The sequence below is a fragment of the Triturus cristatus genome, chromosome 6, assembly GCF_964204655.1.
Source record: "Triturus cristatus chromosome 6, aTriCri1.1, whole genome shotgun sequence".
Classification (NCBI taxonomy): domain Eukaryota; kingdom Metazoa; phylum Chordata; class Amphibia; order Caudata; family Salamandridae; genus Triturus; species Triturus cristatus.
The window spans coordinates 21,521,179-21,548,691 of record NC_140589.1 but is presented as its reverse complement, the minus strand read 5'-3'; the positions used below and the strand labels follow the sequence as shown (position 1 = coordinate 21,548,691).

The 27,513-nt window shown below is 52.4% G+C and overlaps 1 protein-coding gene across 1 annotated transcript in view; it reads right to left on the bottom strand.

Moving 5' to 3' along the window:
- Window positions 1–27,513, bottom strand: part of PTK7 (protein tyrosine kinase 7 (inactive)) — a 632,664-nt gene that overhangs the window by 136,694 nt on the left and 468,457 nt on the right. The window contains exons 15-16 of the mRNA XM_085610156.1: window positions 26,031–26,186; window positions 25,261–25,493 (exon numbers count right to left, since the gene is read on the bottom strand). Coding sequence (XP_085466282.1) covers window positions 25,261–25,493; window positions 26,031–26,186 — 389 coding nt within the window. The remainder of the gene's footprint in view (window positions 1–25,260; window positions 25,494–26,030; window positions 26,187–27,513) is intronic.

The following is a 27,513-nucleotide window of genomic DNA, read 5'->3' as shown; positions in this document are numbered from 1 at the left end:
TCAAATTGTTTTGCTGCTCGCTCCATCACAGTATGGAAACTCCCAAAATCAGGGGAGTCCACCGGATGAGGAACTGGTGAAGGAGCCTTTAACAGGTACTGTTCAGTCCTCATCTGAAGATGAAACATCTTCCGTAGGTGGAACCACAATGTTTAAAGCCAGCGTTCTTTTTTTGGTGTGTACACTGCTGGTAAATTATGCTGTGTGCAAGGAGTAGGAGGTTGAATTCGACGAAAGTGAATTGTTTGTGATGGTGATGTAGCCCGAGAGGGCTCTAGAAATAGTTTATAATAGTCCTTCAGCATCCTCTGCAAGTCATGAACCAAAGCTCTTGGTACTTGAACTATCTCCTCCTGGGGTACATGATGTCCAGAAGGTTGGTAATGCACCGTATATGTAGTAAAAAAAAAACCAAAAAAAACCAAAAAGAAAAGATGGACGGAATGCTGAACAATGCAAACATTCACCCCCAGTCAGCAGATGTGGGTTTAATCCATCGTTCTTTTATTCACCACGCCACCCCAGTTTGAACCCTGTCATAAGCAAATCAGTCTGGACTCTGCTCCTCATGGAAGTAGTCCAGCCTGAACTGCAAAGCTAAATCCTCCCTGAACCAGCAACAAGCATCCTGGGAGCGGTTTCCAGGTGGTACGCCTCATCAGCCAGGCCAGCATGAATCCAGTGGTGCAGGGAGCACAGGACCCATGTCTGGGCCCTGACTGTAGGGTGCGGCTTGACTCCAGTGGTGCAGCGAGCACAGGACCCATGTCTGCGCCCTGACTGTAGGGTGTGGCTTGAATCCAGTGGTGCAGGGAGCACAGGACCCATGTCTGGGCCCTGACTGTAGGGTGCGGCTTGACTCCAGTGGTGCAGCGAGCACAGGACCCATGTCTGCGCCCTGACTGTAGGGTGCAGCTTGACTCCAGTGGTGCAGCGAGCACAGGACCCATGTCTGGGCCCTGACTGTAGGGTGCAGCTTGAATCCAGTGGTGCAGTGAGCACAGGACCCATGTCTGGGCCCTGACTGTAGGGTGCAGCTTGACTCCAGTGGTGCAGCGAGCACAGGACCCATGTCTGCGCCCTGACTGTAGGGTGTGGCTTGAATCCAGTGGTGCAGCGAGCACAGGACCCATGTCTGGGCCCTGACTGTAGGGTGCGGCTTGACTCCAGTGGTGCAGCGAGCACAGGACCCATGTCTGCGCCCTGACTGTAGGGTGCGGCTTGACTCCAGTGGTGCAGCGAGCACAGGACCCATGTCTGGGCCCTGACTGTAGGGTGCGCTTGACTCCAGTGGTGCAGTGAGCACAGGACCCATGTCTGCGCCCTGACTGTAGGGTGTGGCTTGAATCCAGTGGTGCAGCGAGCACAGGACCCATGTCTGGGCCCTGACTGTAGGGTGCGGCTTGACTCCAGTGGTGCAGCGAGCACAGGACCCATGTCTGCGCCCTGACTGTAGGGTGCAGCTTGACTCCAGTGGTGCAGCGAGCACAGGACCCATGTCTGGGCCCTGACTGTAGGGTGCAGCTTGACTCCAGTGGTGCAGCGAGCACAGGACCCATGTCTGGGCCCTGACTGTAGGGTGCGCTTGACTCCAGTGGTGCAGTGAGCACAGGACCCATGTCTGCGCCCTGACTGTAGGGTGTGGCTTGAATCCAGTGGTGCAGCGAGCACAGGACCCATGTCTGGGCCCTGACTGTAGGGTGCGGCTTGTCTCCAGTGGTGCAGTGAGCACAGGACCCATGTCTGGGCCCTGACTGTAGGGTGCGCTTGACTCCAGTGGTGCAGTGAGCACAGGACCCATGTCTGGGCCCTGACTGTAGGGTGCGGCTTGACTCCAGTGGAGCAGTGAGCACAGGACCCATGTCTGGGCCCTGACTGTAGGGTGCGGCTTGACTCCAGTGGTGCAGCGAGCACAGGACCCATGTCTGGGCTCTGACTGTAGGGTGCAGCTTGACTCCAGTGGTGCAGCGAGCACAGGACCCATGTCTGGGCCCTGACTGTAGGGTGCAGCTTGACTCCAGTGGTGCAGCGAGCACAGGACCCATGTCTGGGCCCTGACTGTAGGGTGCGCTTGACTCCAGTGGTGCAGTGAGCACAGGACCCATGTCTGGGCCCTGACTGTAGGGTGCGGCTTGACTCCAGTGGTGCAGCGAGCACAGGACCCATGTCTGCGCCCTGACTGTAGGGTGCAGCTTGACTCCAGTGGTGCAGCGAGCACAGGACCCATGTCTGGGCCCTGACTGTAGGGTGCAGCTTGAATCCAGTGGTGCAGTGAGCACAGGACCCATGTCTGGGCCCTGACTGTAGGGTGCAGCTTGACTCCAGTGGTGCAGCGAGCACAGGACCCATGTCTGCGCCCTGACTGTAGGGTGTGGCTTGAATCCAGTGGTGCAGCGAGCACAGGACCCATGTCTGGGCCCTGACTGTAGGGTGCGGCTTGACTCCAGTGGTGCAGCGAGCACAGGACCCATGTCTGCGCCCTGACTGTAGGGTGCGGCTTGACTCCAGTGGTGCAGCGAGCACAGGACCCATGTCTGGGCCCTGACTGTAGGGTGCGCTTGACTCCAGTGGTGCAGTGAGCACAGGACCCATGTCTGCGCCCTGACTGTAGGGTGTGGCTTGAATCCAGTGGTGCAGCGAGCACAGGACCCATGTCTGACCCTGACTGTAGGGTGCGGCTTGACTCCAGTGGTGCAGCGAGCACAGGACCCATGTCTGCGCCCTGACTGTAGGGTGCAGCTTGACTCCAGTGGTGCAGCGAGCACAGGACCCATGTCTGGGCCCTGACTGTAGGGTGCAGCTTGACTCCAGTGGTGCAGCGAGCACAGGACCCATGTCTGGGCCCTGACTGTAGGGTGCGCTTGACTCCAGTGGTGCAGTGAGCACAGGACCCATGTCTGCGCCCTGACTGTAGGGTGTGGCTTGAATCCAGTGGTGCAGCGAGCACAGGACCCATGTCTGGGCCCTGACTGTAGGGTGCGGCTTGTCTCCAGTGGTGCAGTGAGCACAGGACCCATGTCTGGGCCCTGACTGTAGGGTGCGCTTGACTCCAGTGGTGCAGTGAGCACAGGACCCATGTCTGGGCCCTGACTGTAGGGTGCGGCTTGACTCCAGTGGAGCAGTGAGCACAGGACCCATGTCTGGGCCCTGACTGTAGGGTGCGGCTTGACTCCAGTGGTGCAGCGAGCACAGGACCCATGTCTGGGCTCTGACTGTAGGGTGCAGCTTGACTCCAGTGGTGCAGCGAGCACAGGACCCATGTCTGGGCCCTGACTGTAGGGTGCAGCTTGACTCCAGTGGTGCAGCGAGCACAGGACCCATGTCTGGGCCCTGACTGTAGGGTGCGCTTGACTCCAGTGGTGCAGTGAGCACAGGACCCATGTCTGGGCCCTGACTGTAGGGTGCGGCTTGACTCCAGTGGAGCAGTGAGCACAGGACCCATGTCTGGGCCCTGACTGTAGGGTGCAGCTTGACTCCAGTGTTGCAGGGAGCACAGGACCCATGTCTGCGCCCTGACTGTAGGGTGCAGCTTGACTCCAGTGGTGCAGCGAGCACAGGACCCATGTCTGGGCCCTGACTGTAGGGTGCAGCTTGACTCCAGTGGTGCAGCGAGCACAGGACCCATGTCTGGGCCCTGACTGTAGGGTGCGCTTGACTCCAGTGGTGCAGTGAGCACAGGACCCATGTCTGCGCCCTGACTGTAGGGTGTGGCTTGAATCCAGTGGTGCAGCGAGCACAGGACCCATGTCTGGGCCCTGACTGTAGGGTGCGGCTTGTCTCCAGTGGTGCAGTGAGCACAGGACCCATGTCTGGGCCCTGACTGTAGGGTGCGCTTGACTCCAGTGGTGCAGTGAGCACAGGACCCATGTCTGGGCCCTGACTGTAGGGTGCGGCTTGACTCCAGTGGAGCAGTGAGCACAGGACCCATGTCTGGGCCCTGACTGTAGGGTGCGGCTTGACTCCAGTGGTGCAGCGAGCACAGGACCCATGTCTGGGCTCTGACTGTAGGGTGCAGCTTGACTCCAGTGGTGCAGCGAGCACAGGACCCATGTCTGGGCCCTGACTGTAGGGTGCAGCTTGACTCCAGTGGTGCAGCGAGCACAGGACCCATGTCTGGGCCCTGACTGTAGGGTGCGCTTGACTCCAGTGGTGCAGTGAGCACAGGACCCATGTCTGCGCCCTGACTGTAGGGTGTGGCTTGAATCCAGTGGTGCAGCGAGCACAGGACCCATGTCTGGGCCCTGACTGTAGGGTGCGGCTTGTCTCCAGTGGTGCAGTGAGCACAGGACCCATGTCTGGGCCCTGACTGTAGGGTGCGCTTGACTCCAGTGGTGCAGTGAGCACAGGACCCATGTCTGGGCCCTGACTGTAGGGTGCGGCTTGACTCCAGTGGAGCAGTGAGCACAGGACCCATGTCTGGGCCCTGACTGTAGGGTGCGGCTTGAATCCAGTGGTGCAGCGAGCACAGGACCCATGTCTGGGCCCTGACTGTAGGGTGCGGCTTGTCTCCAGTGGTGCAGTGAGCACAGGACCCATGTCTGGGCCCTGACTGTAGGGTGCGGCTTGACTCCAGTGGAGCAGTGAGCACAGGACCCATGTCTGGGCCCTGACTGTAGGGTGCGGCTTGAATCCAGTGGTGCAGCGAGCACAGGACCCATGTCTGGGCCCTGACTGTAGGGTGCGGCTTGAATCCAGTGGTGCAGCGAGCACAGGACCCATGTCTGGGCCCTGACTGTAGGGTGCGGCTTGACTCCAGTGGTGCAGTGAGCACAGGACCCATGTCTGGGCCCTGACTGTAGGGTGCAGCTTGACTCCAGTGGTGCAGCGAGCACAGGACCCATGTCTGGGCCCTGACTGTAGGGTGCAGCTTGACTCCAGTGGTGCAGCGAGCACAGGACCCATGTCTGGGCCCTGACTGTAGGGTGCGGCTTGACTCCAGTGTTGCAGCGAGCACAGGACCCATGTCTGGGCTCTGATTGTAGGGTGCGGCTTGACTCCAGTGGTGCAGCGAGCACAGGACCCATGTCTGGGCCCTGACTGTAGGGTGTGGCTTGACTCCAGTGGTGCAGTGAGCACAGGACCCATGTCTGGGCCCTGACTGTAGGGTGCGGCTTGACTCCAGTGGTGCAGCGAGCACAGGACCCATGTCTGGGCCCTGACTGTAGGGTGCGGCTTGAATCCAGTGGTGCAGCGAGCACAGGACCCATGTCTGGGCCCTGACTGTAGGGTGTGGCTTGACTCCAGTGGTGCAGCGAGCACAGGACCCATGTCTGCGCCCTGACTGTAGGGTGCGGCTTGTCTCCAGTGGTGCAGTGAGCACAGGACCCATGTCTGGGCCCTGACTGTAGGGTGCAGCTTGACTCCAGTGGTGCAGCGAGCACAGGACCCATGTCTGGGCCCTGACTGTAGGGTGCGGCTTGACTCCAGTGGTGCAGCGAGCACAGGACCCATGTCTGGGCTCTGATTGTAGGGTGCGGCTTGACTCCAGTGGTGCAGCGAGCACAGGACCCATGTCTGGGCTCTGATTGTAGGGTGCGGCTTGACTCCAGTGGTGCAGCGAGCACAGGACCCATGTCTGGGCTCTGACTGTAGGGTGCGGCTTAACTCCAGTGGTGCAGTGAGCACAGGACCCATGTCTGGGCTCTGATTGTAGGGTGCGCTTGACTCCAGTGGTGCAGGGAGCACAGGACCCATGTCTGGGCCCTGACTGTAGGGTGCGGCTTGACTCCAGTGGTGCAGCGAGCACAGGACCCATGTCTGGGCCCTGACTGTAGGGTGCAGCTTGACTCCAGTGGTGCAGCGAGCACAGGACCCATGTCTGGGCCCTGACTGTAGGGTGCGCTTGACTCCAGTGGTGCAGTGAGCACAGGACCCATGTCTGCGCCCTGACTGTAGGGTGTGGCTTGAATCCAGTGGTGCAGCGAGCACAGGACCCATGTCTGGGCCCTGACTGTAGGGTGCGGCTTGTCTCCAGTGGTGCAGTGAGCACAGGACCCATGTCTGGGCCCTGACTGTAGGGTGCGCTTGACTCCAGTGGTGCAGTGAGCACAGGACCCATGTCTGGGCCCTGACTGTAGGGTGCGGCTTGACTCCAGTGGAGCAGTGAGCACAGGACCCATGTCTGGGCCCTGACTGTAGGGTGCGGCTTGAATCCAGTGGTGCAGCGAGCACAGGACCCATGTCTGGGCCCTGACTGTAGGGTGCGGCTTGTCTCCAGTGGTGCAGTGAGCACAGGACCCATGTCTGGGCCCTGACTGTAGGGTGCGGCTTGACTCCAGTGGAGCAGTGAGCACAGGACCCATGTCTGGGCCCTGACTGTAGGGTGCGGCTTGAATCCAGTGGTGCAGCGAGCACAGGACCCATGTCTGGGCCCTGACTGTAGGGTGCGGCTTGAATCCAGTGGTGCAGCGAGCACAGGACCCATGTCTGGGCCCTGACTGTAGGGTGCGGCTTGACTCCAGTGGTGCAGTGAGCACAGGACCCATGTCTGGGCCCTGACTGTAGGGTGCAGCTTGACTCCAGTGGTGCAGCGAGCACAGGACCCATGTCTGGGCCCTGACTGTAGGGTGCAGCTTGACTCCAGTGGTGCAGCGAGCACAGGACCCATGTCTGGGCCCTGACTGTAGGGTGCGGCTTGACTCCAGTGGTGCAGCGAGCACAGGACCCATGTCTGGGCTCTGATTGTAGGGTGCGGCTTGACTCCAGTGGTGCAGCGAGCACAGGACCCATGTCTGGGCCCTGACTGTAGGGTGTGGCTTGACTCCAGTGGTGCAGTGAGCACAGGACCCATGTCTGGGCCCTGACTGTAGGGTGCGGCTTGACTCCAGTGGTGCAGCGAGCACAGGACCCATGTCTGGGCCCTGACTGTAGGGTGCGGCTTGAATCCAGTGGTGCAGCGAGCACAGGACCCATGTCTGGGCCCTGACTGTAGGGTGTGGCTTGACTCCAGTGGTGCAGCGAGCACAGGACCCATGTCTGCGCCCTGACTGTAGGGTGCGGCTTGTCTCCAGTGGTGCAGTGAGCACAGGACCCATGTCTGGGCCCTGACTGTAGGGTGCAGCTTGACTCCAGTGGTGCAGCGAGCACAGGACCCATGTCTGGGCCCTGACTGTAGGGTGCGGCTTGACTCCAGTGGTGCAGCGAGCACAGGACCCATGTCTGGGCTCTGATTGTAGGGTGCGGCTTGACTCCAGTGGTGCAGCGAGCACAGGACCCATGTCTGGGCTCTGATTGTAGGGTGCGGCTTGACTCCAGTGGTGCAGCGAGCACAGGACCCATGTCTGGGCTCTGACTGTAGGGTGCGGCTTAACTCCAGTGGTGCAGTGAGCACAGGACCCATGTCTGGGCTCTGATTGTAGGGTGCGCTTGACTCCAGTGGTGCAGGGAGCACAGGACCCATGTCTGGGCCCTGACTGTAGGGTGCGGCTTGACTCCAGTGGTGCAGCGAGCACAGGACCCATGTCTGGGCCCTGACTGTAGGGTGCGGCTTGAATCCAGTGGTGCAGCGAGCACAGGACCCATGTCTGGGCCCTGACTGTAGGGTGCGGCTTGACTCCAGTGGTGCAGCGAGCACAGGACCCATGTCTGGGCCCTGACTGTAGGGTGTGGCTTGACTCCAGTGGTGCAGCGAGCACAGGACCCATGTCTGCGCCCTGACTGTAGGGTGCGGCTTGTCTCCAGTGGTGCAGTGAGCACAGGACCCATGTCTGGGCCCTGACTGTAGGGTGCAGCTTGACTCCAGTGGTGCAGCGAGCACAGGACCCATGTCTGGGCCCTGACTGTAGGGTGCGGCTTGACTCCAGTGGTGCAGCGAGCACAGGACCCATGTCTGGGCTCTGATTGTAGGGTGCGGCTTGACTCCAGTGGTGCAGCGAGCACAGGACCCATGTCTGGGCTCTGATTGTAGGGTGCGGCTTGACTCCAGTGGTGCAGCGAGCACAGGACCCATGTCTGGGCTCTGACTGTAGGGTGCGGCTTGACTCCAGTGGTGCAGCGAGCACAGGACCCATGTCTGGGCTCTGATTGTAGGGTGCGCTTGACTCCAGTGGTGCAGGGAGCACAGGACCCATGTCTGGGCCCTGACTGTAGGGTGCGGCTTGACTCCAGTGGTGCAGCGAGCACAGGACCCATGTCTGGGCCCTGACTGTAGGGTGCGGCTTGAATCCAGTGGTGCAGCGAGCACAGGACCCATGTCTGGGCCCTGACTGTAGGGTGCGGCTTGACTCCAGTGGTGCAGTGAGCACAGGACCCATGTCTGGGCCCTGACTGTAGGGTGCAGCTTGACTCCAGTGGTGCAGCGAGCACAGGACCCATGTCTGGGCCCTGACTGTAGGGTGCAGCTTGACTCCAGTGGTGCAGCGAGCACAGGACCCATGTCTGGGCCCTGACTGTAGGGTGCGGCTTGACTCCAGTGGTGCAGCGAGCACAGGACCCATGTCTGCGCCCTGACTGTAGGGTGCGGCTTGACTCCAGTGGTGCAGCGAGCACAGGACCCATGTCTGGGCTCTGACTGTAGGGTGCGGCTTAACTCCAGTGGTGCAGTGAGCACAGGACCCATGTCTGGGCTCTGATTGTAGGGTGCGGCTTGACTCCAGTGGTGCAGGGAGCACAGGACCCATGTCTGGGCCCTGACTGTAGGGTGCGGCTTGACTCCAGTGGTGCAGCGAGCACAGGACCCATGTCTGGGCATACCCTTACCACTTAGTGCAATAAAAGCAAAAAGTACAGGTGGACGAACAGAATGCTGAACAAAGCAAACAGTCACCCCCAATCGGCAGATCTGGGCTTAATCCATCATTTGTTTGCCCACCACGCCACCCCAGTTTGGACCTAGCCATGGATTAAACCCAGATCTGTTGGCAAGGGGTGAATGTTTGCATTGCTGAGCATTCCGTCCATCATCTGTTCTTTTTCTATATATGAAGTAGACTTATCCATAAACTGCGTTCCTGAGGAATAATAATCTTCCTCCCGATATGCCTCACTCTCCTCTTGATATTGGACATGAAGTTCTGAAGCACAAAGCCCTTTTCCAAAAGGATCATCCTCTTCTGAAGCCTCCAAATCTAATGAGTGAATTGATGGAAGAGGTGAAACCTTGCTCAGAGATGAATGTTCAGGCATGTTTGGAATTAGTGGAGAATGAAGTGATTCGCTCATCAACGTTATAGCGGCCGATGACTTGATAGACATTATTGGTGTCTTCATAGACAGTATTGGTGTCTTCACCGTCAATGGCGTTGCTTCTTTCATCATTGATGGAACTGTGGACTGTTTCTTCATCGACGATGGCCCCATAGGTAAGATCATAGATACTTTGACCAACGACGATGGTACCATCACTGTTAACGATGTTGTCATCACAGTCAACGTCAACGGGGCTAATCTCGTTGACGTCACCTTAGTCGACGGTGTAGTCATCACTGCCATCGTCGATGTTTTTTTCTGTAGAGCAGATTTCTTTGTCGATGCCACTGATGAGGGCTTTTAAAACTTTTTAAACTGTGATGACAATCTTGGAGAAGGTATTGTAGGCTTTGAGGAGACATTCTCTTTAGAATGCTTACGCAAGTGCTAACTAGACAAAACATGTTCCTCAGATGACCCATGATGAGTCTTTTGGAGAGTATTCATAGGTGGTTCACGAGACATATGTCCTGGACTCAGACGAATCCTCATCCTTCTCTTCAGATAGAGGAACATCTCTGGTCATGAGCTTTTGAAACCACAACAGTAGCCTCCACTCTATATCTCTGTGGGGAGTGTTCTAGAGTGCGCTGTCGCCTGATCAGATGGAGTTTGGTTCTTTTGCAAAGATTGAGATACGTTAATTAAGTGAATGTTTCTTTTAACCTTTATGGGGAATGCATGACCTATACTTCTTTTAAATGTACCATGGGGCTCTCACTTGGACGACGGTGAATGATTCAAGCATGTGAATCTATGAAAGATCCAATAGAGGAGATGGATCGAGCTTAGTGAATAACCGGACTGTGAATAGTGGCCTCTTACAAAAGCGATCCATGGCCACATGACTCACAGATGCATGGCTTATACCCGAGCTATTGCTGGTGGCTCATTTAACGATCCTTTTGTGGTGAACCTGAACATGTGGACAAAAAATAGAAATCATGAATTAGAGGAGTGCACAAATACCTGCCAGTTTGACATGGTGTGTCATAGGATAGTCAAAGTTTGTGGAACTAAAGCCACAGTTTTTGGAGTTAGATTTGACTGAACAAAAACAATCAGTGTCTCTTAATCATTAAATGATACAGTAAGTAAACTACTATATATTGGTAAAGCGTGCCATGACCATACCATGACTGGGAGTCCGTATAAATGCTGGGACAAGTGCCAAACCAATTCTGCAATATCCAAACTTGGGGTAGGATCAATCCAGATGTCCCCAAAAACTATTACATGGAGCGAATAGTCATTCTTTTGATTGAAGATTTATTGTAGTGAATGCAGATACCAGGAGCATACCTTAGCTGGTGGTGGCTCGAATGACCACATCTAAGCACTAAACACAAACCTACAACAGTACAAGACCAGCCTTACGTATAATACTAAGAGCCCCCTCTGCGCTCTCAGCGTGATGTATTTAAAGAGAAGTATCTCAACAACAGACCGTGGTTACTGCAGCACGTGATGCTGCCAACAAAATATCTTTTGGCTTGGATTCCTGAGCAACTAAAGAAACACAAGAAAGATGGGAGAATGGCGAGAAACCGTGCTGTTATGTCACCAATGGAAAGCACTGCCCAAATCTGGTCTGCCCAGATACAGAGTGACATTACTGGAGAAGGTCCAGTGCTGTGCCATTCCCAGAAAAACAAGCATTGGCATAGCCAATAGGTCTCACCGACAGGACCTAATAAGTGTTTAGCCATGGAGGAGAATAGAGCTTGGGGCGGGTTTGCTTGGACTGGCGCCACCCGTGCAAAGCCAATAGGTCCCGCTTTTTGCTTTGCCAATGCTTTTTGCTGACTGTTCAGTCTTTTAATAAACAGTGATGTGCCGCGAGGGGCGGGGGAGCACCTCACGGGCAGCTGCAAGTGGGGAGGGGAGCGGAAACACATCAAAGGTTATGCGGACAGCGGAAGGGGGGCGGGAGCCTGGTGAACATGGACCACAGGAGGGTGGGTGGGGGGTTACCTCACGGGTCGCTGCAAGTGGCATGGGGGGAACAAAGGGAATGCGGACAACGGGAGGGGGGTGGGAGCATTGTAGCGATGGGGTAAAGGTTACTTACATTAGGCACAACGTTGTGAGCCTTCAATGGCCTTCACAGCTCTTCTCTAAGCACACTCTTCTCTAAGCACAGAGTGTCTCCGTCATTCAGTAATATATCATAGAAATTCTCCCAATGAATGCATGAAATGCAAACACACGTCAGAAATAACATAAGGTGTATTTGTAAAAAACGCACATTAACCCATAGGCATCTTCGTGCTATTTTTACCCAAATCAATGACACACATTTTATCGACCTTAGGAGAATGAAAGGCAGAGTGAAACCGCCAGGATTTTAACTTGTGCCAGTGACGTCGAACACAGGCCCCCTACAGTGGACGCATTAGTCCACTAAGCCACCAGAACCGGCAAGAGAGGCAATCTCAACTCACTGTTTCCGACTTGTGCATGCATCACCTGGGAGAATTTCTGAGTTATATGTATGAACTCTAGACCCCAACTACCCAAGCACAAAAGAGGTGCGCAGCTCTGTGCAGCCATGCTGTTCATGATGCAACTCATGGGTGGCCTTCAACTCTTGTCACTTATGCGTGGGTTTACCTAGTGCGATGTCCAGGTACCCAGTGAAGTGTGCTCCCAGCGCAACCGCTCACCCCTCCCCAGTAAACACATAGTATTTACATGTTTCCTGACTGCGACGACACTCGTTTTGAATTTAACTCAGAGAGCTTGCAAGTGACCGAAACAAAAGCCGACAGGTTAGTTTCAAATGGCACACGTAGAAATGTAAGGCCTGATATATAATATTTTCAAAAGGAAAGTCTCAGATTTCTACTCATAGGTTTACATATATTTTTTACACATGTTTGTTTTACTGGGAATTCTGAAAGAGTTAGAGAAATGCTCCTAGGCTGCCTCTGTTCGTAGGAGGACTCGCATCCGTATTTGAATAGATTTTCTGACGTGGACAATTCAGCCATACAAGTGTATTTGTAAAAAAGTCAATGCATTTAGAAGGGCAACATTTCAGCATTCCAGAGTCTATGAACAGGATGTTTCCATTGAAAATACTGCTGTTTGCTTACTCAAGTTACATTTAAATGTACAACCAGCTTTGTGATTCTGGCACGTCATTTTGGAAGATGTGGCCAAGTGGTAAGAGCTGCCTGAATCAGGTTCAAATTCCGGGCTCAGCTCAAAATCCTGTGATTAGGGCTAGATCACTTAATCTCCCCGTGTCTAAAAAGGCAACGTATTTCAAAACACAAGAGCGACCCATATGTCCTTGTGAACTGGGTATTTGCAAGAAGCAAGAAACAATGTCCACAAGGAACTTATTATATATACCACATTGTCAATAAAAAGCAAAAATTACTTGCATCTGGTTAAGTCAAAAGAAACTTTCAAATTATTTGAGACCTTAAATCAATTGACTCATGGCAAAAATTAATTACCATATATAACTCTAAATTAATACTAGAGAAGCCCAAGAAAGGTTATTTACTTTAGCCGAAGTAAAAATGTATTTCATATTCTTAAACTGTGATTATCGATCTTACAACAGTAACAATTTTATTACTGCACTACAAGCACAATCTGGTGAAAGGTGAAACAGTGAGTCCCAATGAAGTGATCATAGCCTAAGAAGGTGAAAATTAAGTGAAATTGAAACAAAAGGTCATTAGAACAACAACGAGAGGCTTCCAGTAATACGATGAACCTTTCTTGCCCTCTCTTTGTAAATGTCGACAGTGTTTCGACCCACTCTTGATATGGGGTCTCTTCAGGACAGCTTATCTAGGGACTAATATAAGGGGAGTATCAGTGAGAGTAGTGAAAATAAAATATTGTCAATAATGGGCTCCAAGGTACTACCTGGCTTACCTATCAATTACTTAGTCTTGTATATCCACAAATCTGGGGACCGGAACCACTGGACAATGCAGGGCTACGAATGGCACTTGGCCGTATTCATGGGGGCCTATATAGGAAACAAGGTCAGTTATAACATATTCCCATATTGATACATGCACAATGCACAACTCCAATTGGAGAACAGGAGGCGACTCACTATTGAGTCCAATTGTAGTCTCATTGATGTCAATCTAGGACAAAAAGTATAATATAAACTAATCTAGTGCATGATAGAGACTAATTTATGCATAACTTGAGTATGGCCTCATCAGATCTATCATTAAATGACAAACTACTCATATGTAACTACCTGGATCTGTGTATATGTCTTTACACTATGGCTATAGAGGCACCTTTCTTTAGGGGACCGTGTCAGTCTAAACAATACTGAAGGTCAAACAGACGCGTCCTCAGATTAAAACCACGATGGCATCTCCCACCAGAACGATAATGGTATGTCTCTTTAGATAAAGCAACTCGTGTATATGTATTAGAACTAGATTGACTATTAAGAATACGGTAATAGTAGCCTCTAGTAGGCACAACTTCATACATCGTGCCTCAGACTGAGTCACGTAATTAATTGGTGTTATGATAAGGAGAAGTTAAGAAGAACGCCACTTACACATTCGGAATGGCATGTCACCGTTGATTCAATAAGGCAGCGTGTAAGGAATAAAGCGCTGTAAACATAGATACGGGAAATCACCAACGGCTCACAGCCGATGGCAGTGTATTCAGTAAGACATGATGGAGATGTAAAGGACGGGGAAACAATTCAATAGAACGCCACTTACGTTCAGCGCTTCTTCTTTAGAGTGGGAAATTAACTCGGGAAGGCGGGATACTTCAGGTAACGAACTGAAAAGCAACATAAACGAATATTCAAGGATCTAGGACAAGGGATGATTACAATAATACGAGGAATCTTATAATTACTTACTTAATCGTCGGACGATCAAGGTTCTCAATGGGGATTCAATGAGCTGCAAAGCTACAAGCAACCCGAAAGTGTCTTATCAGGCGGTCCCTGTATCATCGCACATGCGCAAAGGGAGCCGGCAAGAAAGATTATCGGCGGCCATCTTAAAGTGACAAGGAAACCAATACAGATATAAAACAATTTAAGGTAAAATCGAAAGATTCTACAACAAAGCAATCAAGGAGTAATATAAATGGAATCACCCTAGTTTAGTTAACACATAATTACAATGAGTTTTCCACAATTAATGTATATCACTGTTGTGAATGGTATACCACTTAGTTCTCAGAGTCCATGTTGGACTCACTCTTTCACCCTTCACTAGATTGTGCTTGTAGTGCAATAATAAAAATGTTACTGTGGTAAGATCGATAATCACAGTTTAAGAATATGAAATAAGGAATATGCTACTTACCAGTATGCATCTGTTCTTGGCACGTAGAGCTGCAGATCTACACACTTGTGCATAGATCGCCATCTGGTGTTGGGCCCGGATGTTTGCAGATTGTTTTTCCTCTTGGAAAGTCTTTGGAAGTCACGAGGTCGGTGACTCCTCCTTTGGAGCGTATTGCGCATGGGCTTCGGCTCCATCCTCAGATTGTTTTTCGCCAGCAGGGAAATGATGGAGCGTAGTAATAAACAGTGAAGATGCCCATGTGTGTTATATCTAAATGAGATAGACTGGAACAGATAAAGGTAGCCGGGGAGGCGGGTGGGCGTGTGTAGATCTGCAGCTCTACATGCCAAGAACAGATGCATACTGGTAAGTAGCATATTCCGTTCGAGGCATATGAGCTGCAGATTACACACTTTTGCATAGACTATATAGCAGTTGCCAACCCTAGCGGCGACCCCTGGTATCTGTTGCAGTGGTTTGAAATAGTGTTTTTAGTACAGCCTGGCCCACACTAGCTTGTTGCTTGGTTTGCACATCTACACAGTAATGTTTAGTGAAAGTGTACGGTGTTGACCATGTAGCTGCTTTGCAGATATCATCTAATGGGATGTTTCCTAGAAAAGCCATTGAAGCCCCTATTTTACGTGAAGAATGGGCTTTAGGGGGAACGGATAGCGTTTGCTTTGCGGTAGCAAATCTGAATGCATTTGACAATCCACCTAGCTATCCCCGACTTGGAGATGCGGTTGCCCTTGTGTGGTGGAGAGAAAGGTTGTGTTCTCTCGATGTAGTAGAGTAAGGCTCATTTGACATCTAGTGTGTGTAGAGCTCTTTCTGCAACAGTTTGTGGTTGCGAGAAGAATACTGGTAGTTCTACAGATTGGTTTAGGTGAAAAGGAGAAATGACTTTAGGGAGGAATTTTGGGTTGGTACGGAGAACAACTTTGTTATGGTGCATTTGTAGAAAAGGTTCTTGAATGGTAAATGCTTGTATCTCACTGACCCTTCTGAGGGAAGTGATGGCTATGAGAAAAGCAGTTTTCCAGGTTAAAAATTGGAGTTCACATTTGTACAATGGTTCGAAGGGAGGCCCCATTAGTCTGGTGAGAACGATATTTAGGTTCCACACAGGTGAGGGTGGCACTCTGGGGGGAATTATTCTTTTAAGGCCCTCCATGAAGGCTTTAATGGCAGGTACTCTAAAGAGTGAGAGATGTTGCCTGTTTTGTAGGTAAGCTGCTATAGCTGCGAGGTGCAGGCGAATGGACGTATAGGCTATTTTACACCTTTGTAGGTGGAGTAAGTAGCCTATGATGTGTTGAATAGAGACGTCTAGGGGACTGATGGTGTTGTTGTGACAATAGACAACAAAACGTTTCCACTTGGCGGCGTAGCACGCTCTAGTGGTGGGTCGCCTAGCTTCCTTGATGACGTTCATACAGTCAGGGGGAAGATTTAGATAACCGAATTCTAGGACTTCAGGAGCCAGATCGCAAGGTTGAGCTGAGCTAGGTCCGGGTGTCTGATCTCTCCATGGTTCTGGGTTAAGAGGTGTGGAGAGAGGCGTAATTTTTGGTGTGGTACTACAGATACATATGGAGCCCGCGCGGCGTGAGCGAGTGTGACCTGTTCCCAGGACACCCCCACGCCGCACGGCCCTCCTGCTGTACTCTCTCAGTTTTGTGCCTATTTGTTTAGGATTGTACCCACTCGTGCGCCCCCCCGCTCCCCGTTTCCCGCCGCTGCTCCCTTCGCGGCCCCGCCCCCTTTCCCTTCTGTTACCCCATTGGCCGTCCCGCTCCCGCCTCCCAGCTGCTCCTCCCTCCCACTTCGCCTCATATGGAGCCCGCGCAGCGGGCACGCCGATTGTGCGCCGAAGGCGCGCCAAAGGCAAGCCCGTCTACGCCCGTCCGCGCCTGGACCTCGACAATGCCAGCGCACCCGACGAACTTACACCGCCCACGCACTCAACGCCGGCCGGAACCCCACCTGCTACCGAGCCGCCCCGAGACGCACCCACGGACCCTTCACCTGCCAAGCCTGCAAATTCACCTGCCACAGGACCTGCACCGCACCTGCCAAGCCGAGCACCAGCCACAACCACCTCAAGTGCATCCTGCTCAACACCCGCTCCGTCCACAGGCACGCCGTCAATCTCTGGAACCTCCTCGACACAACATCACCAGATGTCGCCTTCCTCACGGAAACCTGGATGAACACCTCCTCAGCCCCCGACATCGCCATAGCCATCCCGGATGGCTACAAGATAACCCGGAGGGACCGCGTCAACCAAACCGGAGAAGGCATCGCCATCGTCCACAGAAACACCATCCGCATCACGACCAACTCCGACGACACCCTCACCGCCGCACACCTTCACTTCCAGATCCACACCGACCCCAAGACCACCCTCAGGGGCACCCTCATCTACCGACCCCCGGGACCACGCACACAATTCAGCGAAGCCATCGCAGATTTGGTCAGCCCACACGCCCTCACCTCCACAGACTACATCCTCCTGGAGGACCTCAACTTCCACCTGGAGAACAACAAGGACTGCAACACCTCCGCCCTGCTGGACAACCTCGCCAACCTCGGACTCAAGCAACTAGTGGACACCCCCACCCACTACGCCGGACACACGCTTGACCCCATCTTCTCCTCCAGCAAGCACATCTCCTTCAGCCACTCCACCGGACTACACTGGACAGATCACAGCTGCGTCCACTTCAACTTAAGGAGAACCACGACCCACCACCTCCCGCAATAGGCTCCCTGCAGAAGCTGGAGCAAGATCACCGTCGACCAGCTCGCCACCACCCTCAGCCAGAACCCGCCCACCAACACGACAGACCCTGACGAAGCAGCCCGCAATCTCACACAGTGGCTCACTGACTGCGCCGACGAACTCGCACCACTGAAGAATCCTCCCAGCAAACCCGGAAGCATGAAAGCCTCGTGGTTTACCAACGACCTCAAAAACTCCAAGAAAACCTGCCGCACCCTCGAGAAAGCCTGGCGGCTCGACCAGACAGCAGAGAACATGTCAGCCCTCAAGAACGCCACCCGCAAACACCACCAGCTGATCCGCACCACCAAGAAGACAACATTCAAAGAACGACTGGACAACAACACCCACAACAGTAAGGAACTCTTCATCATCGTCAAAGAGCTCTCCAACCCCAGCAACAACGACATCACACCCTCGCAAGACCTCTGCGACTCTCTCGCCTCGTTCTTTCACAGCAAAATCGCTGACATACACAACAGCTTCGGCGCACTGACCACGCACCCTACCACCGAACCATCGCCCCCCACCACCACCCTCTGCACCTGGACCCCTGTAAGCACCGAAGACACCACCCGCATGATGAACACCATCCACTCCGGCTCCCCCACCGACCCCTGCCCACACCACATCTTTAACAAAGCCGACTCCATCATCGCACCCCATCTCCGGAACATCATCAACAGCTCGTTCGCATCCGCCACCTTCCCGGAGAGCTGGAAACATGCCGAGCTGAGCGCCCTCCTGAAGAAACCCACCGCGGACCCCACGGACCTGAAGAACTTCCGCCCCATCTCGCTCCTCCCCTTTCCAGCCAAAGTCATCGAGAAGACAGTCAACAGAAAACTCTCCGCCTTCCTCAAGACCAACGGATCCCTCGACCCCTCGCAGTCCGGCTTCCGAGCAAACCACAGCACCGAGACCGCCCTCATAGCAGCCACCGACGACATCAGGTCCCTGCTCGACAACGGGGAAACTGCCGCCCTCATCCTCCTAGACCTCTCAGCAGCCTTCGACACCGTATGCCACCACACCCTGACACAGTGCCTCAGCAACACCGGAATCCAAGGAGCGGCACTGCAGTGGATCAACTCGTTCCTCGCCGGAAGAACCCAGAGTCCACCTCCCCCGTTCCGCGGCCACCGAAGTCATCTGCGGCGTCCCACAAGGATCCTCACTCAGCCCCACCCTCTTCAACATCTACATGAGCCCCCTCGCAGACATCGGCCGCCAACACAACCTCAACATCATCTCCTACGCCGACGACACCCAACTGATCCTCTCCCTCACCAACGACCCCGCCACCGCCAGAGCCAACCTCCACGAAGGTATGAAAGACGTCGCAGAATGGATGAAGATCAGCCTTCTGAAACTGAACTCAGACAAGACAGAAGTCCTCATACTCGGACCATCTCCCTCCGCCTGGGACGAGTCCTGGTGGCCCCCTGCCCTGGGCAGCGCACCCAAGCCAACGGACCACGCATGCAACCTGGGCTTCATCCTGGACTCCTCCCTCACGATGACCAAGCAAGTCAACCATCTCTCCTTCCGCAAGGGGTTAAAAACGCTGCTGTTTACCACCACTGACTAGGTCCCTCCACCCACTCATGTATACTCAGTTCGCTAGCGCTGGGACGCCTCAGGGTAGCCATCGCGCTATTTAAAAACTAATTTCATTCATTCAGCGCCGTCTCATCATCCTGTTTCAACACCCTGCGCATGCTCCGAAAGATCTTCCGATGGATCCCCACCGGAACCAGGAAGACGGTCACCCAGGCCCTCGTCACCGGCCGTCTGGACTACGGGAATACCCCCTACGCTGGAACCACAGCCAAACTACAAAAAAGACTCCAGCGCATCCAGAACGCCTCAGCACGACTCATCCTGGACATCCCTCGCCGCAGCCACATCTCGGCCCGCCTGAAAGACCTTCACTGGCTCCCAGTCAACAAGAGAATCACGTTCAGACTCCTTACCCATGCACACAAGGCTCTCCACGACATGGGCCCGGAGTACATCAACAACCGCCTCACACTCTACATACCCACCCGCCAGCTCCGATCCGCCAGCCTCGCCCTCGCCTCCGTCCCACGCTTTCGGAAATCCACCGGAGGAAGATCCTTCACCTACCTGGCAGCGAAGACATGGAACTCCCTCCCCACTCACCTACGTCTGACCCAGGACCATCTCTCCTTCAGGAAACAACTCAAGACCTGGCTATTCGAGCAGTAGCGACCCCCCCCCGCGCCTGGAGACCCTCACGGGTGAGTAGCGCGCTATACAAATTATGCTGATTGATTGATTGATAGTTCCAGCTGTGTGGTGTGTACCACGGTTGTCTGGCCCAAGTTGGAGCTACTAGGATTAGTGTGAGGGAGTGTTGCTGTAGTTTGCGCACCACTAGTGGAATGAGTGGGAGAGGTGGAAAAGCGTACGCAAATCTGCGTGACCAGTTCATCCATATCGAATTTCCTTTGGACAATGGGTGTGGATATCTGGCGGCGAAGCTGGGGCATTTGGTGTTTGTGGGTGGCGAAGAGGTCCATCTGTGGATGCCCCCACATCTGAAAGTACGGGTGTAGAACTTGTGGGTGGAGTTCCCACTCGTGGATTTGTTGTGTGTCTGCTGAGCAGATCTGCCATAGTGTTTTGGACTCCTGGGACATGCTGAGCTAGGAGAAAGATTTTCTGGGGTATGGCACATCTCCATATGCTCTGTGCTAGTTGAGAGAGCTGTGGAGAGTGTGTGCCGCCTTGTTTTTGAATATAGTACATGGCTGTCATGTTGTCTGTGCGGATTAGGACTGCCTTGCCTGAAATCTGTGTTTGAAAAGATTTTATGGCTAAGAAGATCGCTAGTAACTCCAGATTGTTGATGTGGAGTAACTTTTGTTGAGGTGTTCATGTGCCCTGCACGGTGAGATGTAATATATGAGCTCCCCAGCCGGAGAGCGATGCGTCTGTGGTTAGTACTATCTGGGGAACTGGGTCCAGGAACGGTCGACCTGTGGAAAGGTTTGTGGTGGTCCACCACTGCAGAGAGCGATGGGTGCGACCGTCTACCAACACCAGATCTGTTAATTGACCATGGGCCTGGTTCCATTGGCGCGCTAAGCACTCTTGGAGAGGACGCATCTGGAGTCTTGCGTGAGGTACTATGAAGATGCAAGAGGCCATCAACCCTATTAGTTGCATAAACACTCAAGCTGGAAGGGAGTGTTGTGCTATGAATTTTGCGCGTAGAGCCTGAATGCTTGTAATCCTGGCAGGATTGGGGTACGCTAGCGCTTTTGAGGTGTCTTTGGTGGCACGAGGTATTGTTTTATGTGGGATGGTTGTAGATGGGACTTTGCGTGGTTTACTGTGAAGCCCAGTTGGTGAAGTAGCTGGATGGTGGCATGCGTGTGTAGTACACACTGGCTGTATGAACTGGCTTTTATTAGCCAATCGTCTAGGTATGGGAAGACATGAATGTGTTGTCTCCTTAGGTGTGCTGCCACTACAGCTAGGCACTTGGTGAATACACGTGGTGCTGTTGTGACTCCGAACGGGAGTACTTTGAATTGGTAGTGTTGGCCGTCCACTACGAATCTGAGGAACCTCCTGTGAGCGTTGTGCACTGGAATGTGGAAATAAGCGTCTTTTAGGTCTAAAGTGGTCAGGAAGTCATTTTGGGATAGCAGTGGAAGTACCTGCTGAAGCGTTACCATGTGAAAATGGTCTGAGTATGTATTTGTTTAGGGGCCTGAGGTCTAGGATGGGCCGCAGATTCTCGTCCCTTTTTGGTATGAGAAAATATAGGGAGTAGACCCCCATATTTTGTTGGTTGGTAGGAACCTCTTCTATCGCCCTTTTCTGTAGGAGGGAGATTACCTCCTGCTTTAGTAGGGTTAGATGTTCTTGTGACATTGGGCGTTGTCTGGGTGGGATGTTTGGGGGGTAGATATTTGTTCTGGTCCGTAGCCTGACCGAATTATTTGTATTACCCATTTGTCTGAGGTGATGGTGGCCCAGACAGGGAGGACATTTTGGAGTCTGCCCCGACCGGAGTGGGATGGTCTGGGGGGAGTGGAGGGAAGTCATTGGGTAGGTGCGGTGGCAGAGCGGGCGGTGTTCGTTTTGCCTCTGCCTTTGTTATTGTTGCCCCTGTAGCCGCCTCTTTGGTAGCCCCTTGTAAAGGTGGACTGGGTAGGGGCCTTATATGAAGTGGAAGCGGTGTCTGAGGAGTAGCCTCTGGATGTGCTCCGAAAGGAAGAGCAGCGAAAGGAGCGCCTGGGAGGGTGTGATTGTAAAGCTCCCATGGATTTTGCCGTGTCTGTGTCCTTTTTCATCTTTTCTAGGGCCTCATCCACTTTTGGGCCAAACAGATGTTCCTGGTCAAAGGGATGGTTGAGGATGGAGGCTTGTACCTCCGGTTTAAAACCAGAGATCCTTAGCCAGGCATGGCAACGGAGGAGGACACTAGTATTGATGGCCCTGGAGGCTGTGTCTGCTGCATCTAGGGTACAACGTATGGAGGTATTAGTAATGGTTTTGCCCTCCTGAATTAGCTCGTTGGCCCTAGGTTTGTATTTATCAGGGAGATGTTGCATTATGGCTTCTAATTCGTCATAATGGGCCCTGTCATACCTGGCTAGTAGCACTTGTGTATTAGCGATACGCCATATGTTGGCAGCTAGGGATGCAGTACGCTTGCCTGATGCGTCCAAGTTTAGACTCTTTGTCAGGTGGTGGTGCTTCGCCTGGCGCTTGGGAGTTGGCCCTTTTACGTGCTGTGGACACTACGAGAGAATCTAGTGGTGCTGGCCCTCTGATGTAGGAGGGATCTGTAGGGGCGGATTTATATTTCTTTTCAATGCACGGGTTAATGACCCTGGCTCTGACTGGGTCTTTAAAGACCTCTGGTGCATGTTTTATAACTCCCTTGAGCATAGGCAATATGGAGGTAGTCCTATGTGTGGTGTCAAATGTATCGAGGAGGAAATCCTCCACCACGGGGTCAGTATGGAGATCTACCCCGTGATAGTGTGCCGCCCTTTGTAGTAGATGGTTGAACCCCAGTGAGTCTTCTGGTGGGGAAGGTCTGGAAGGGTAGAGATCATCCTGTGGGACGTTAGGGATGTCAGGGATATTATAATCGTCCCATGGGTCTGGGGAGCCTGTGGGAGTGGGGTCCCCTGTAGGTACATCTTGGGGCATGTCTCCTATGTCATTATATGGATCCCCCTGATCATCATCACCCGGAGAGGGTGTTGGGGAATGATGAGGTTGGGTGGAGAAGGTGGAGGAGGGGAAGGTGGAGGAGGTGGTGGCGGTGGGGAAGGTAGTCTGAAGGGGAGGTAGCAGAGTCCTCCCTCTTTGGAGGTGAAGGCGGAGCAGGTTTAGCCAGCTGTCTCTTTTTGATGGAGAGCATCAAATGTCCGGTTTTAGGATCCTTGGTTAGTGTTTTTTGTAATGGATCCGGTGTAAAAAGTTCTGGTGATGTTGGTTGGTCCGTCGGCGTCGGGCCGTTGGTTTTTTGGCTTTATCCGCGCTGGTTCATTGTTTGGAACTATGCTTGGAAAAGTCTGATTGTTTGGTCGGCGCCGAGGTGGATTTTGGCTTGGAAGTGTGTGCCGGTGGCCTTGTGTGCTTTTGTCGGTGCCGAAGATGGTGTCGGCACCGAGGAGCTGGAGCTGGTTCTCGACAAAGAGTGTTACGGTGCGGGGCTCGGTGTCGAAGCGGAGGCCATTTTCTTTTTCGGTGTCTTAGAGTGTTTATCGGCACCGACGGTGGGCTGGCTCGAGCCCAAGCCGCCGGAAGGCTTAATCAGCTTCTTTACCGGGCCCGAAGGTACGGTGTGGGAAGCAATGTCCTTGATCTTGCTTAGGCCCGGAGGCGAAGGCGTGACCGAAGTCTTTTTCGGTGCCGGCGAGGGTGTGGGGGGACGGGGAGGGATAGATTAGTACTCACGACCCTCTGTGCCAGAGTGATGTCCTCAACATCTGAATCGTCTGCTTCGGAGGCGCTGACGAGTCCCTTGTCGGTGTGGTGTTTTTCTGGAGCGTCGATGCCTTCCCCGAAGATGTCGTCCGGAATAGTCATCAACGAGTGTGCCATGGTTCTTCTAGCCATTCGGTCTCGAATGGTATTCTTGGACCGGAAGGACTTACACGGCGGACAATCTCGAGCCTCGTGTTCAGGGGAGAGGCAGAGATTGCATACTTCGTGGAGATCGGTGTGGGGGAACTTGGACCCACATCGAGGACACTTCTTGAAGGGAGTCCTTTCCATTAGCCAGGACCGGAGCTTGGGTAGGCCCGAAGGCCGTCGTCGACGACCGGAATCGAAGGTTTTTGCCGACGAGAGGCGCGTCGAGTGGGGAGATCGCGATCGAAAACAATACCGCGAGTTGGGGTGAGGATTGCGCGTCGATCGTCGAACTGGAAGCTGTTCGGAACCGGAGCGCGAAGACCACATCCGAGCCCGATGGCGGAAAAAAACAATCTGAGGATGGAGCCGAAGAAGCCCATGCGCAATACGATCCAAAGGAGGAGTCACCGACCTTGTGACTTCCAAAGACTTTCCAAGAGGAAAAACAACTGCAAACATCCGGGCCCAACACCAGATGGAGATCTATGCACAAGTGTGTAATTTGCAGCTCATATGCCTCGAACATTATATTTACTTCGGCTGAAGTAAATAATCTTTCCTGGGCTTCTCTAGTATTAATTTACAGTTATATATGGTAATTTTTGCTGTGAGTTAATTGATTTAAGGTCTCAAATTATTTGAAAGTTTCTTTTGACTTAACCAAAAGCAAGTAATTTTTGCTTTTTATTGACAATGTGGTATATATAATAAGTTCCTTGTGGACATTGTTTCTTGCTTCTTCTTAAAAAGGCAACGTAGCCAGGCTCTGTCGTAAAATGCCCTAATGCCATTGGCCAGGTTTGCACTACAAAAATACATGAAAATAAATCTACCAAATCAGATCTATAGGGTCTCAGTTCAGAACGTGAAGTGAAGTTGGGTTTTTCAGCTTGTATACAGTCCGTGGTACTTTCAGGAAGGAAGCAGTTGTAGTAGTAGTAGTGTGGGGACAGGAGCGAAAGGGCGCAGATGCATTTTACAGCCAGTAGATGGGAGTGCTCCGAAATGGACTCTTTACTTTGGGCGATAATACGCTTTGCTTGAAGAAAGGCGAAAAAACATCTATCGTATTCACCAAAAGAAGGCGTGCAGGTGTCCTGGTAGGGTCACCTTAACGAAAGAGCCTCTCACAGCTTTGTTGCTGGCCACAGTTGCACAGCTCCTGTTGTCTCTCTGAAATATCATCAGCTACCTTTTATCCGTCACGGTCCAGATATGCCATGTAGACCCCTAGCATGCTACCCAGCACGGATCGCCACCAAAAAAAAACAAGAAAAAAATACACACACGTGTGTGTACTTTAGACTTGCCGATCAGTCTAGAATATGTCTCAGCAGTTGACAAAGCCCACATGGACTTAAACCGTAAATTACATTCAAAAACTTACATCCACAGCTCAAGGAGTAAGAAGTAGCCACTTAACTGGAAATATAACCAGAACACAGTAGTCTTAATGCAGTATCACGAGACAAGGGAGGAAAAAGGTGAGACAGGCAGGGGAGCGAGAGTAGAGCAATTACAACAAGCGCGCGCAGCCACGCTAGTTGGAAACAGATGACCCCTGCGCGCCGCTGCTCGCTCCTGCAAGGTGGATGCCACCACAAGCACGAGTGTTTGAAAAGTGCAGACTGATTCCAGAAGGTCATCTCCTAGAGCAGCGCAAGCGCGTCGCGCTAGGCTCGACCTAAAAACATACAAGTTTATGGCTAGGGAAGATCCAGTCACAACAGCGAGTGCACTTCTGAACGGCCTAATTAAATCAGTGGGATGCTACTACTGCAGCAGGGTCTGCGCCCTGGAGTCACAGAACCAAGACTGAATCAGGTAGTCTGATGGGTGTTACCGTACCAGGTCCACATACTCCAGGATCATGTAGTGCGGTTCCACCTCACGGCACAGCCCCAGGAGCCTCACCACATTGGCATGATTCATTTTGCCAAACATTTCAAACTCTCGCCTGAATTCAAGTTGAAGCTGCTCATCTCGGGCCTGCAAGCTCTTCACAAGCACTACCGTTTCTCCCTCACAGTCTTCAAGTCCTGTAGCTTTGGCCAAGTGAACGTCACCAAATTCACCTTTTCCTGAAAATGTCAAATAGAACAGTTAATGTAAACTCAATATTGAAGATACAGACGTGAACAAACATCTGGGGGGGTCGGGGGGGCAGCTTAATCTTCATACACTCACTCTTTATTAGTGCATGACCTAAATACACTACAAGACACCATCTCATTCTGTTCTTCTGCGACAGGCGCCATCACATTCGCGCCACAGCAGAGAGCATCTACTCTTCACACATGGCCGGACACTCTACATTTACAGTTCAATGGTAGAGAAAGCTGCCTTTAACCCCTCCCCACCCCAAATCATGATGTAGCGGCCATTCCCAGTGATGGGGCTTCCTACTGAACACAACCCTTACGCACTCTAGCTGCTTGACATTCCTGTAACACCAGCCAGTACTATCCGGAAGGATCTTCTGGTCACACATTAAACAGGCAATGCTGCCATCCACACTCACGCTCGAAAAGAGACAATTCCATCTGTGTCTCCCACCATGCACCGGCCTTCGGAAACTCAGGGCAATTTGCCACAATGGCAGCGCTGTGTCTACATACCCAAAGTAGTTATCATCTGCAGGTTGGAGCGGGGAAAGTGCATTTTATCACCAGTGCTGTGCCGCTTGCTGGCTGAGGCGCTGGGGCCCAGGTTAGTGAGTGGGACTTCGTCCTGTATTTCAGCAGTGGTCTGTCCATTCTGAAGCAGGGTGCCACCTAGGAAGCAAAGGAGCCCATTACAGGTGGGCTAGGATGACAACTGAAACAAAGTAGTCGTAAATTTGTTCACGAGTAAACTACTACGCTTTACTTTGTAATTCTATTATTTTTTAAGCTAGAAATAGCATCAGTTTGTACTTAAAACTTCTAATTGCATCACTTTTAAATTAAAGTGTTTCACTGAAGATACACAAGTGCAGTGTTACAGTAAAAAGTAACACTTGATTTTTTTAAATGTATGTGGGTAGGCAAGAAGTAAACACTGTACGCATCTTAAACACATTTCCAACTACGACACTAAACAATTCAATCATAAGGGTTAACCCCATACATATAAACCCTTAGTCCTACACCTCACGCTATTAACCCTACACACCAACATTTTACCTCTATGCCCTTTCCCATATACACTTGGCATGTAAACCCTAACCTAGTAGCCAGTTATACTCTTTCTTATACTGTTAACTCAAAACGCAATGCTTTACACGTAACTACTACACTCTACAACCCAAAAAACGTAACTCCTTTACCCTTAAAACCTAAACCTCAAACAATTAACCCCATACTTCAAACCCATTCGCTCTATATGCCAACCCCATAAACTTACTTGAGGTCACAAACCCATACTCAAACTTTAATCCTTGTATCCTAAACCTATAAACCATAACCCTGCTCACCAAACCAGTAGCACTATTCCGCAAATCCCTAGCTCCAAACCCGTACAACCATACCATTAAAGCCTAACCATATACCTTTTTTTTTTTTTTGAAAAACCTTTATTAGTCAAGAACAGAGCATACACAGCTTCTTGCCTACAACCATGTCGCCAGGCCGGCAGCAACAACATGCAGTGCAATAGACGTAGAACACTTGCTAGACAGGAGTAAGTCGGGCTCACAGCATGTCGCCTACAACCCATATGGGCCGGCCGCTGGGCATTACATTTAGGCTGCTGATGGATGTATACAGTGGCATTGATAACAGCAAGAAGCACTCAACCAATGACTATGTGAGGTTTCGTTTTTCATTTTGTTATGACCAACTTTTAACTCCAATGAGAACTGTACACCCCCAGTGTGTGTCCACCATACTTAGTATGTGGCGTAAGGAACTGTCCAGTGCAGGGCCATGGTATGAGGTGCACCCATAGCTGGGTACAGGCCAACCGTAGTGTTATGTTGCTCTGCACTTAACTGACCTAGCCAGCGACCTGGGGGGGGGGGGTGGGGGGGGGAAGATATCCTTGATGCAATGTAGTGAACGTTAACCGGTGCTACACACGACACAGCCACTCAACCTGCGCTGCGGTGGGGCAAGCTTGATG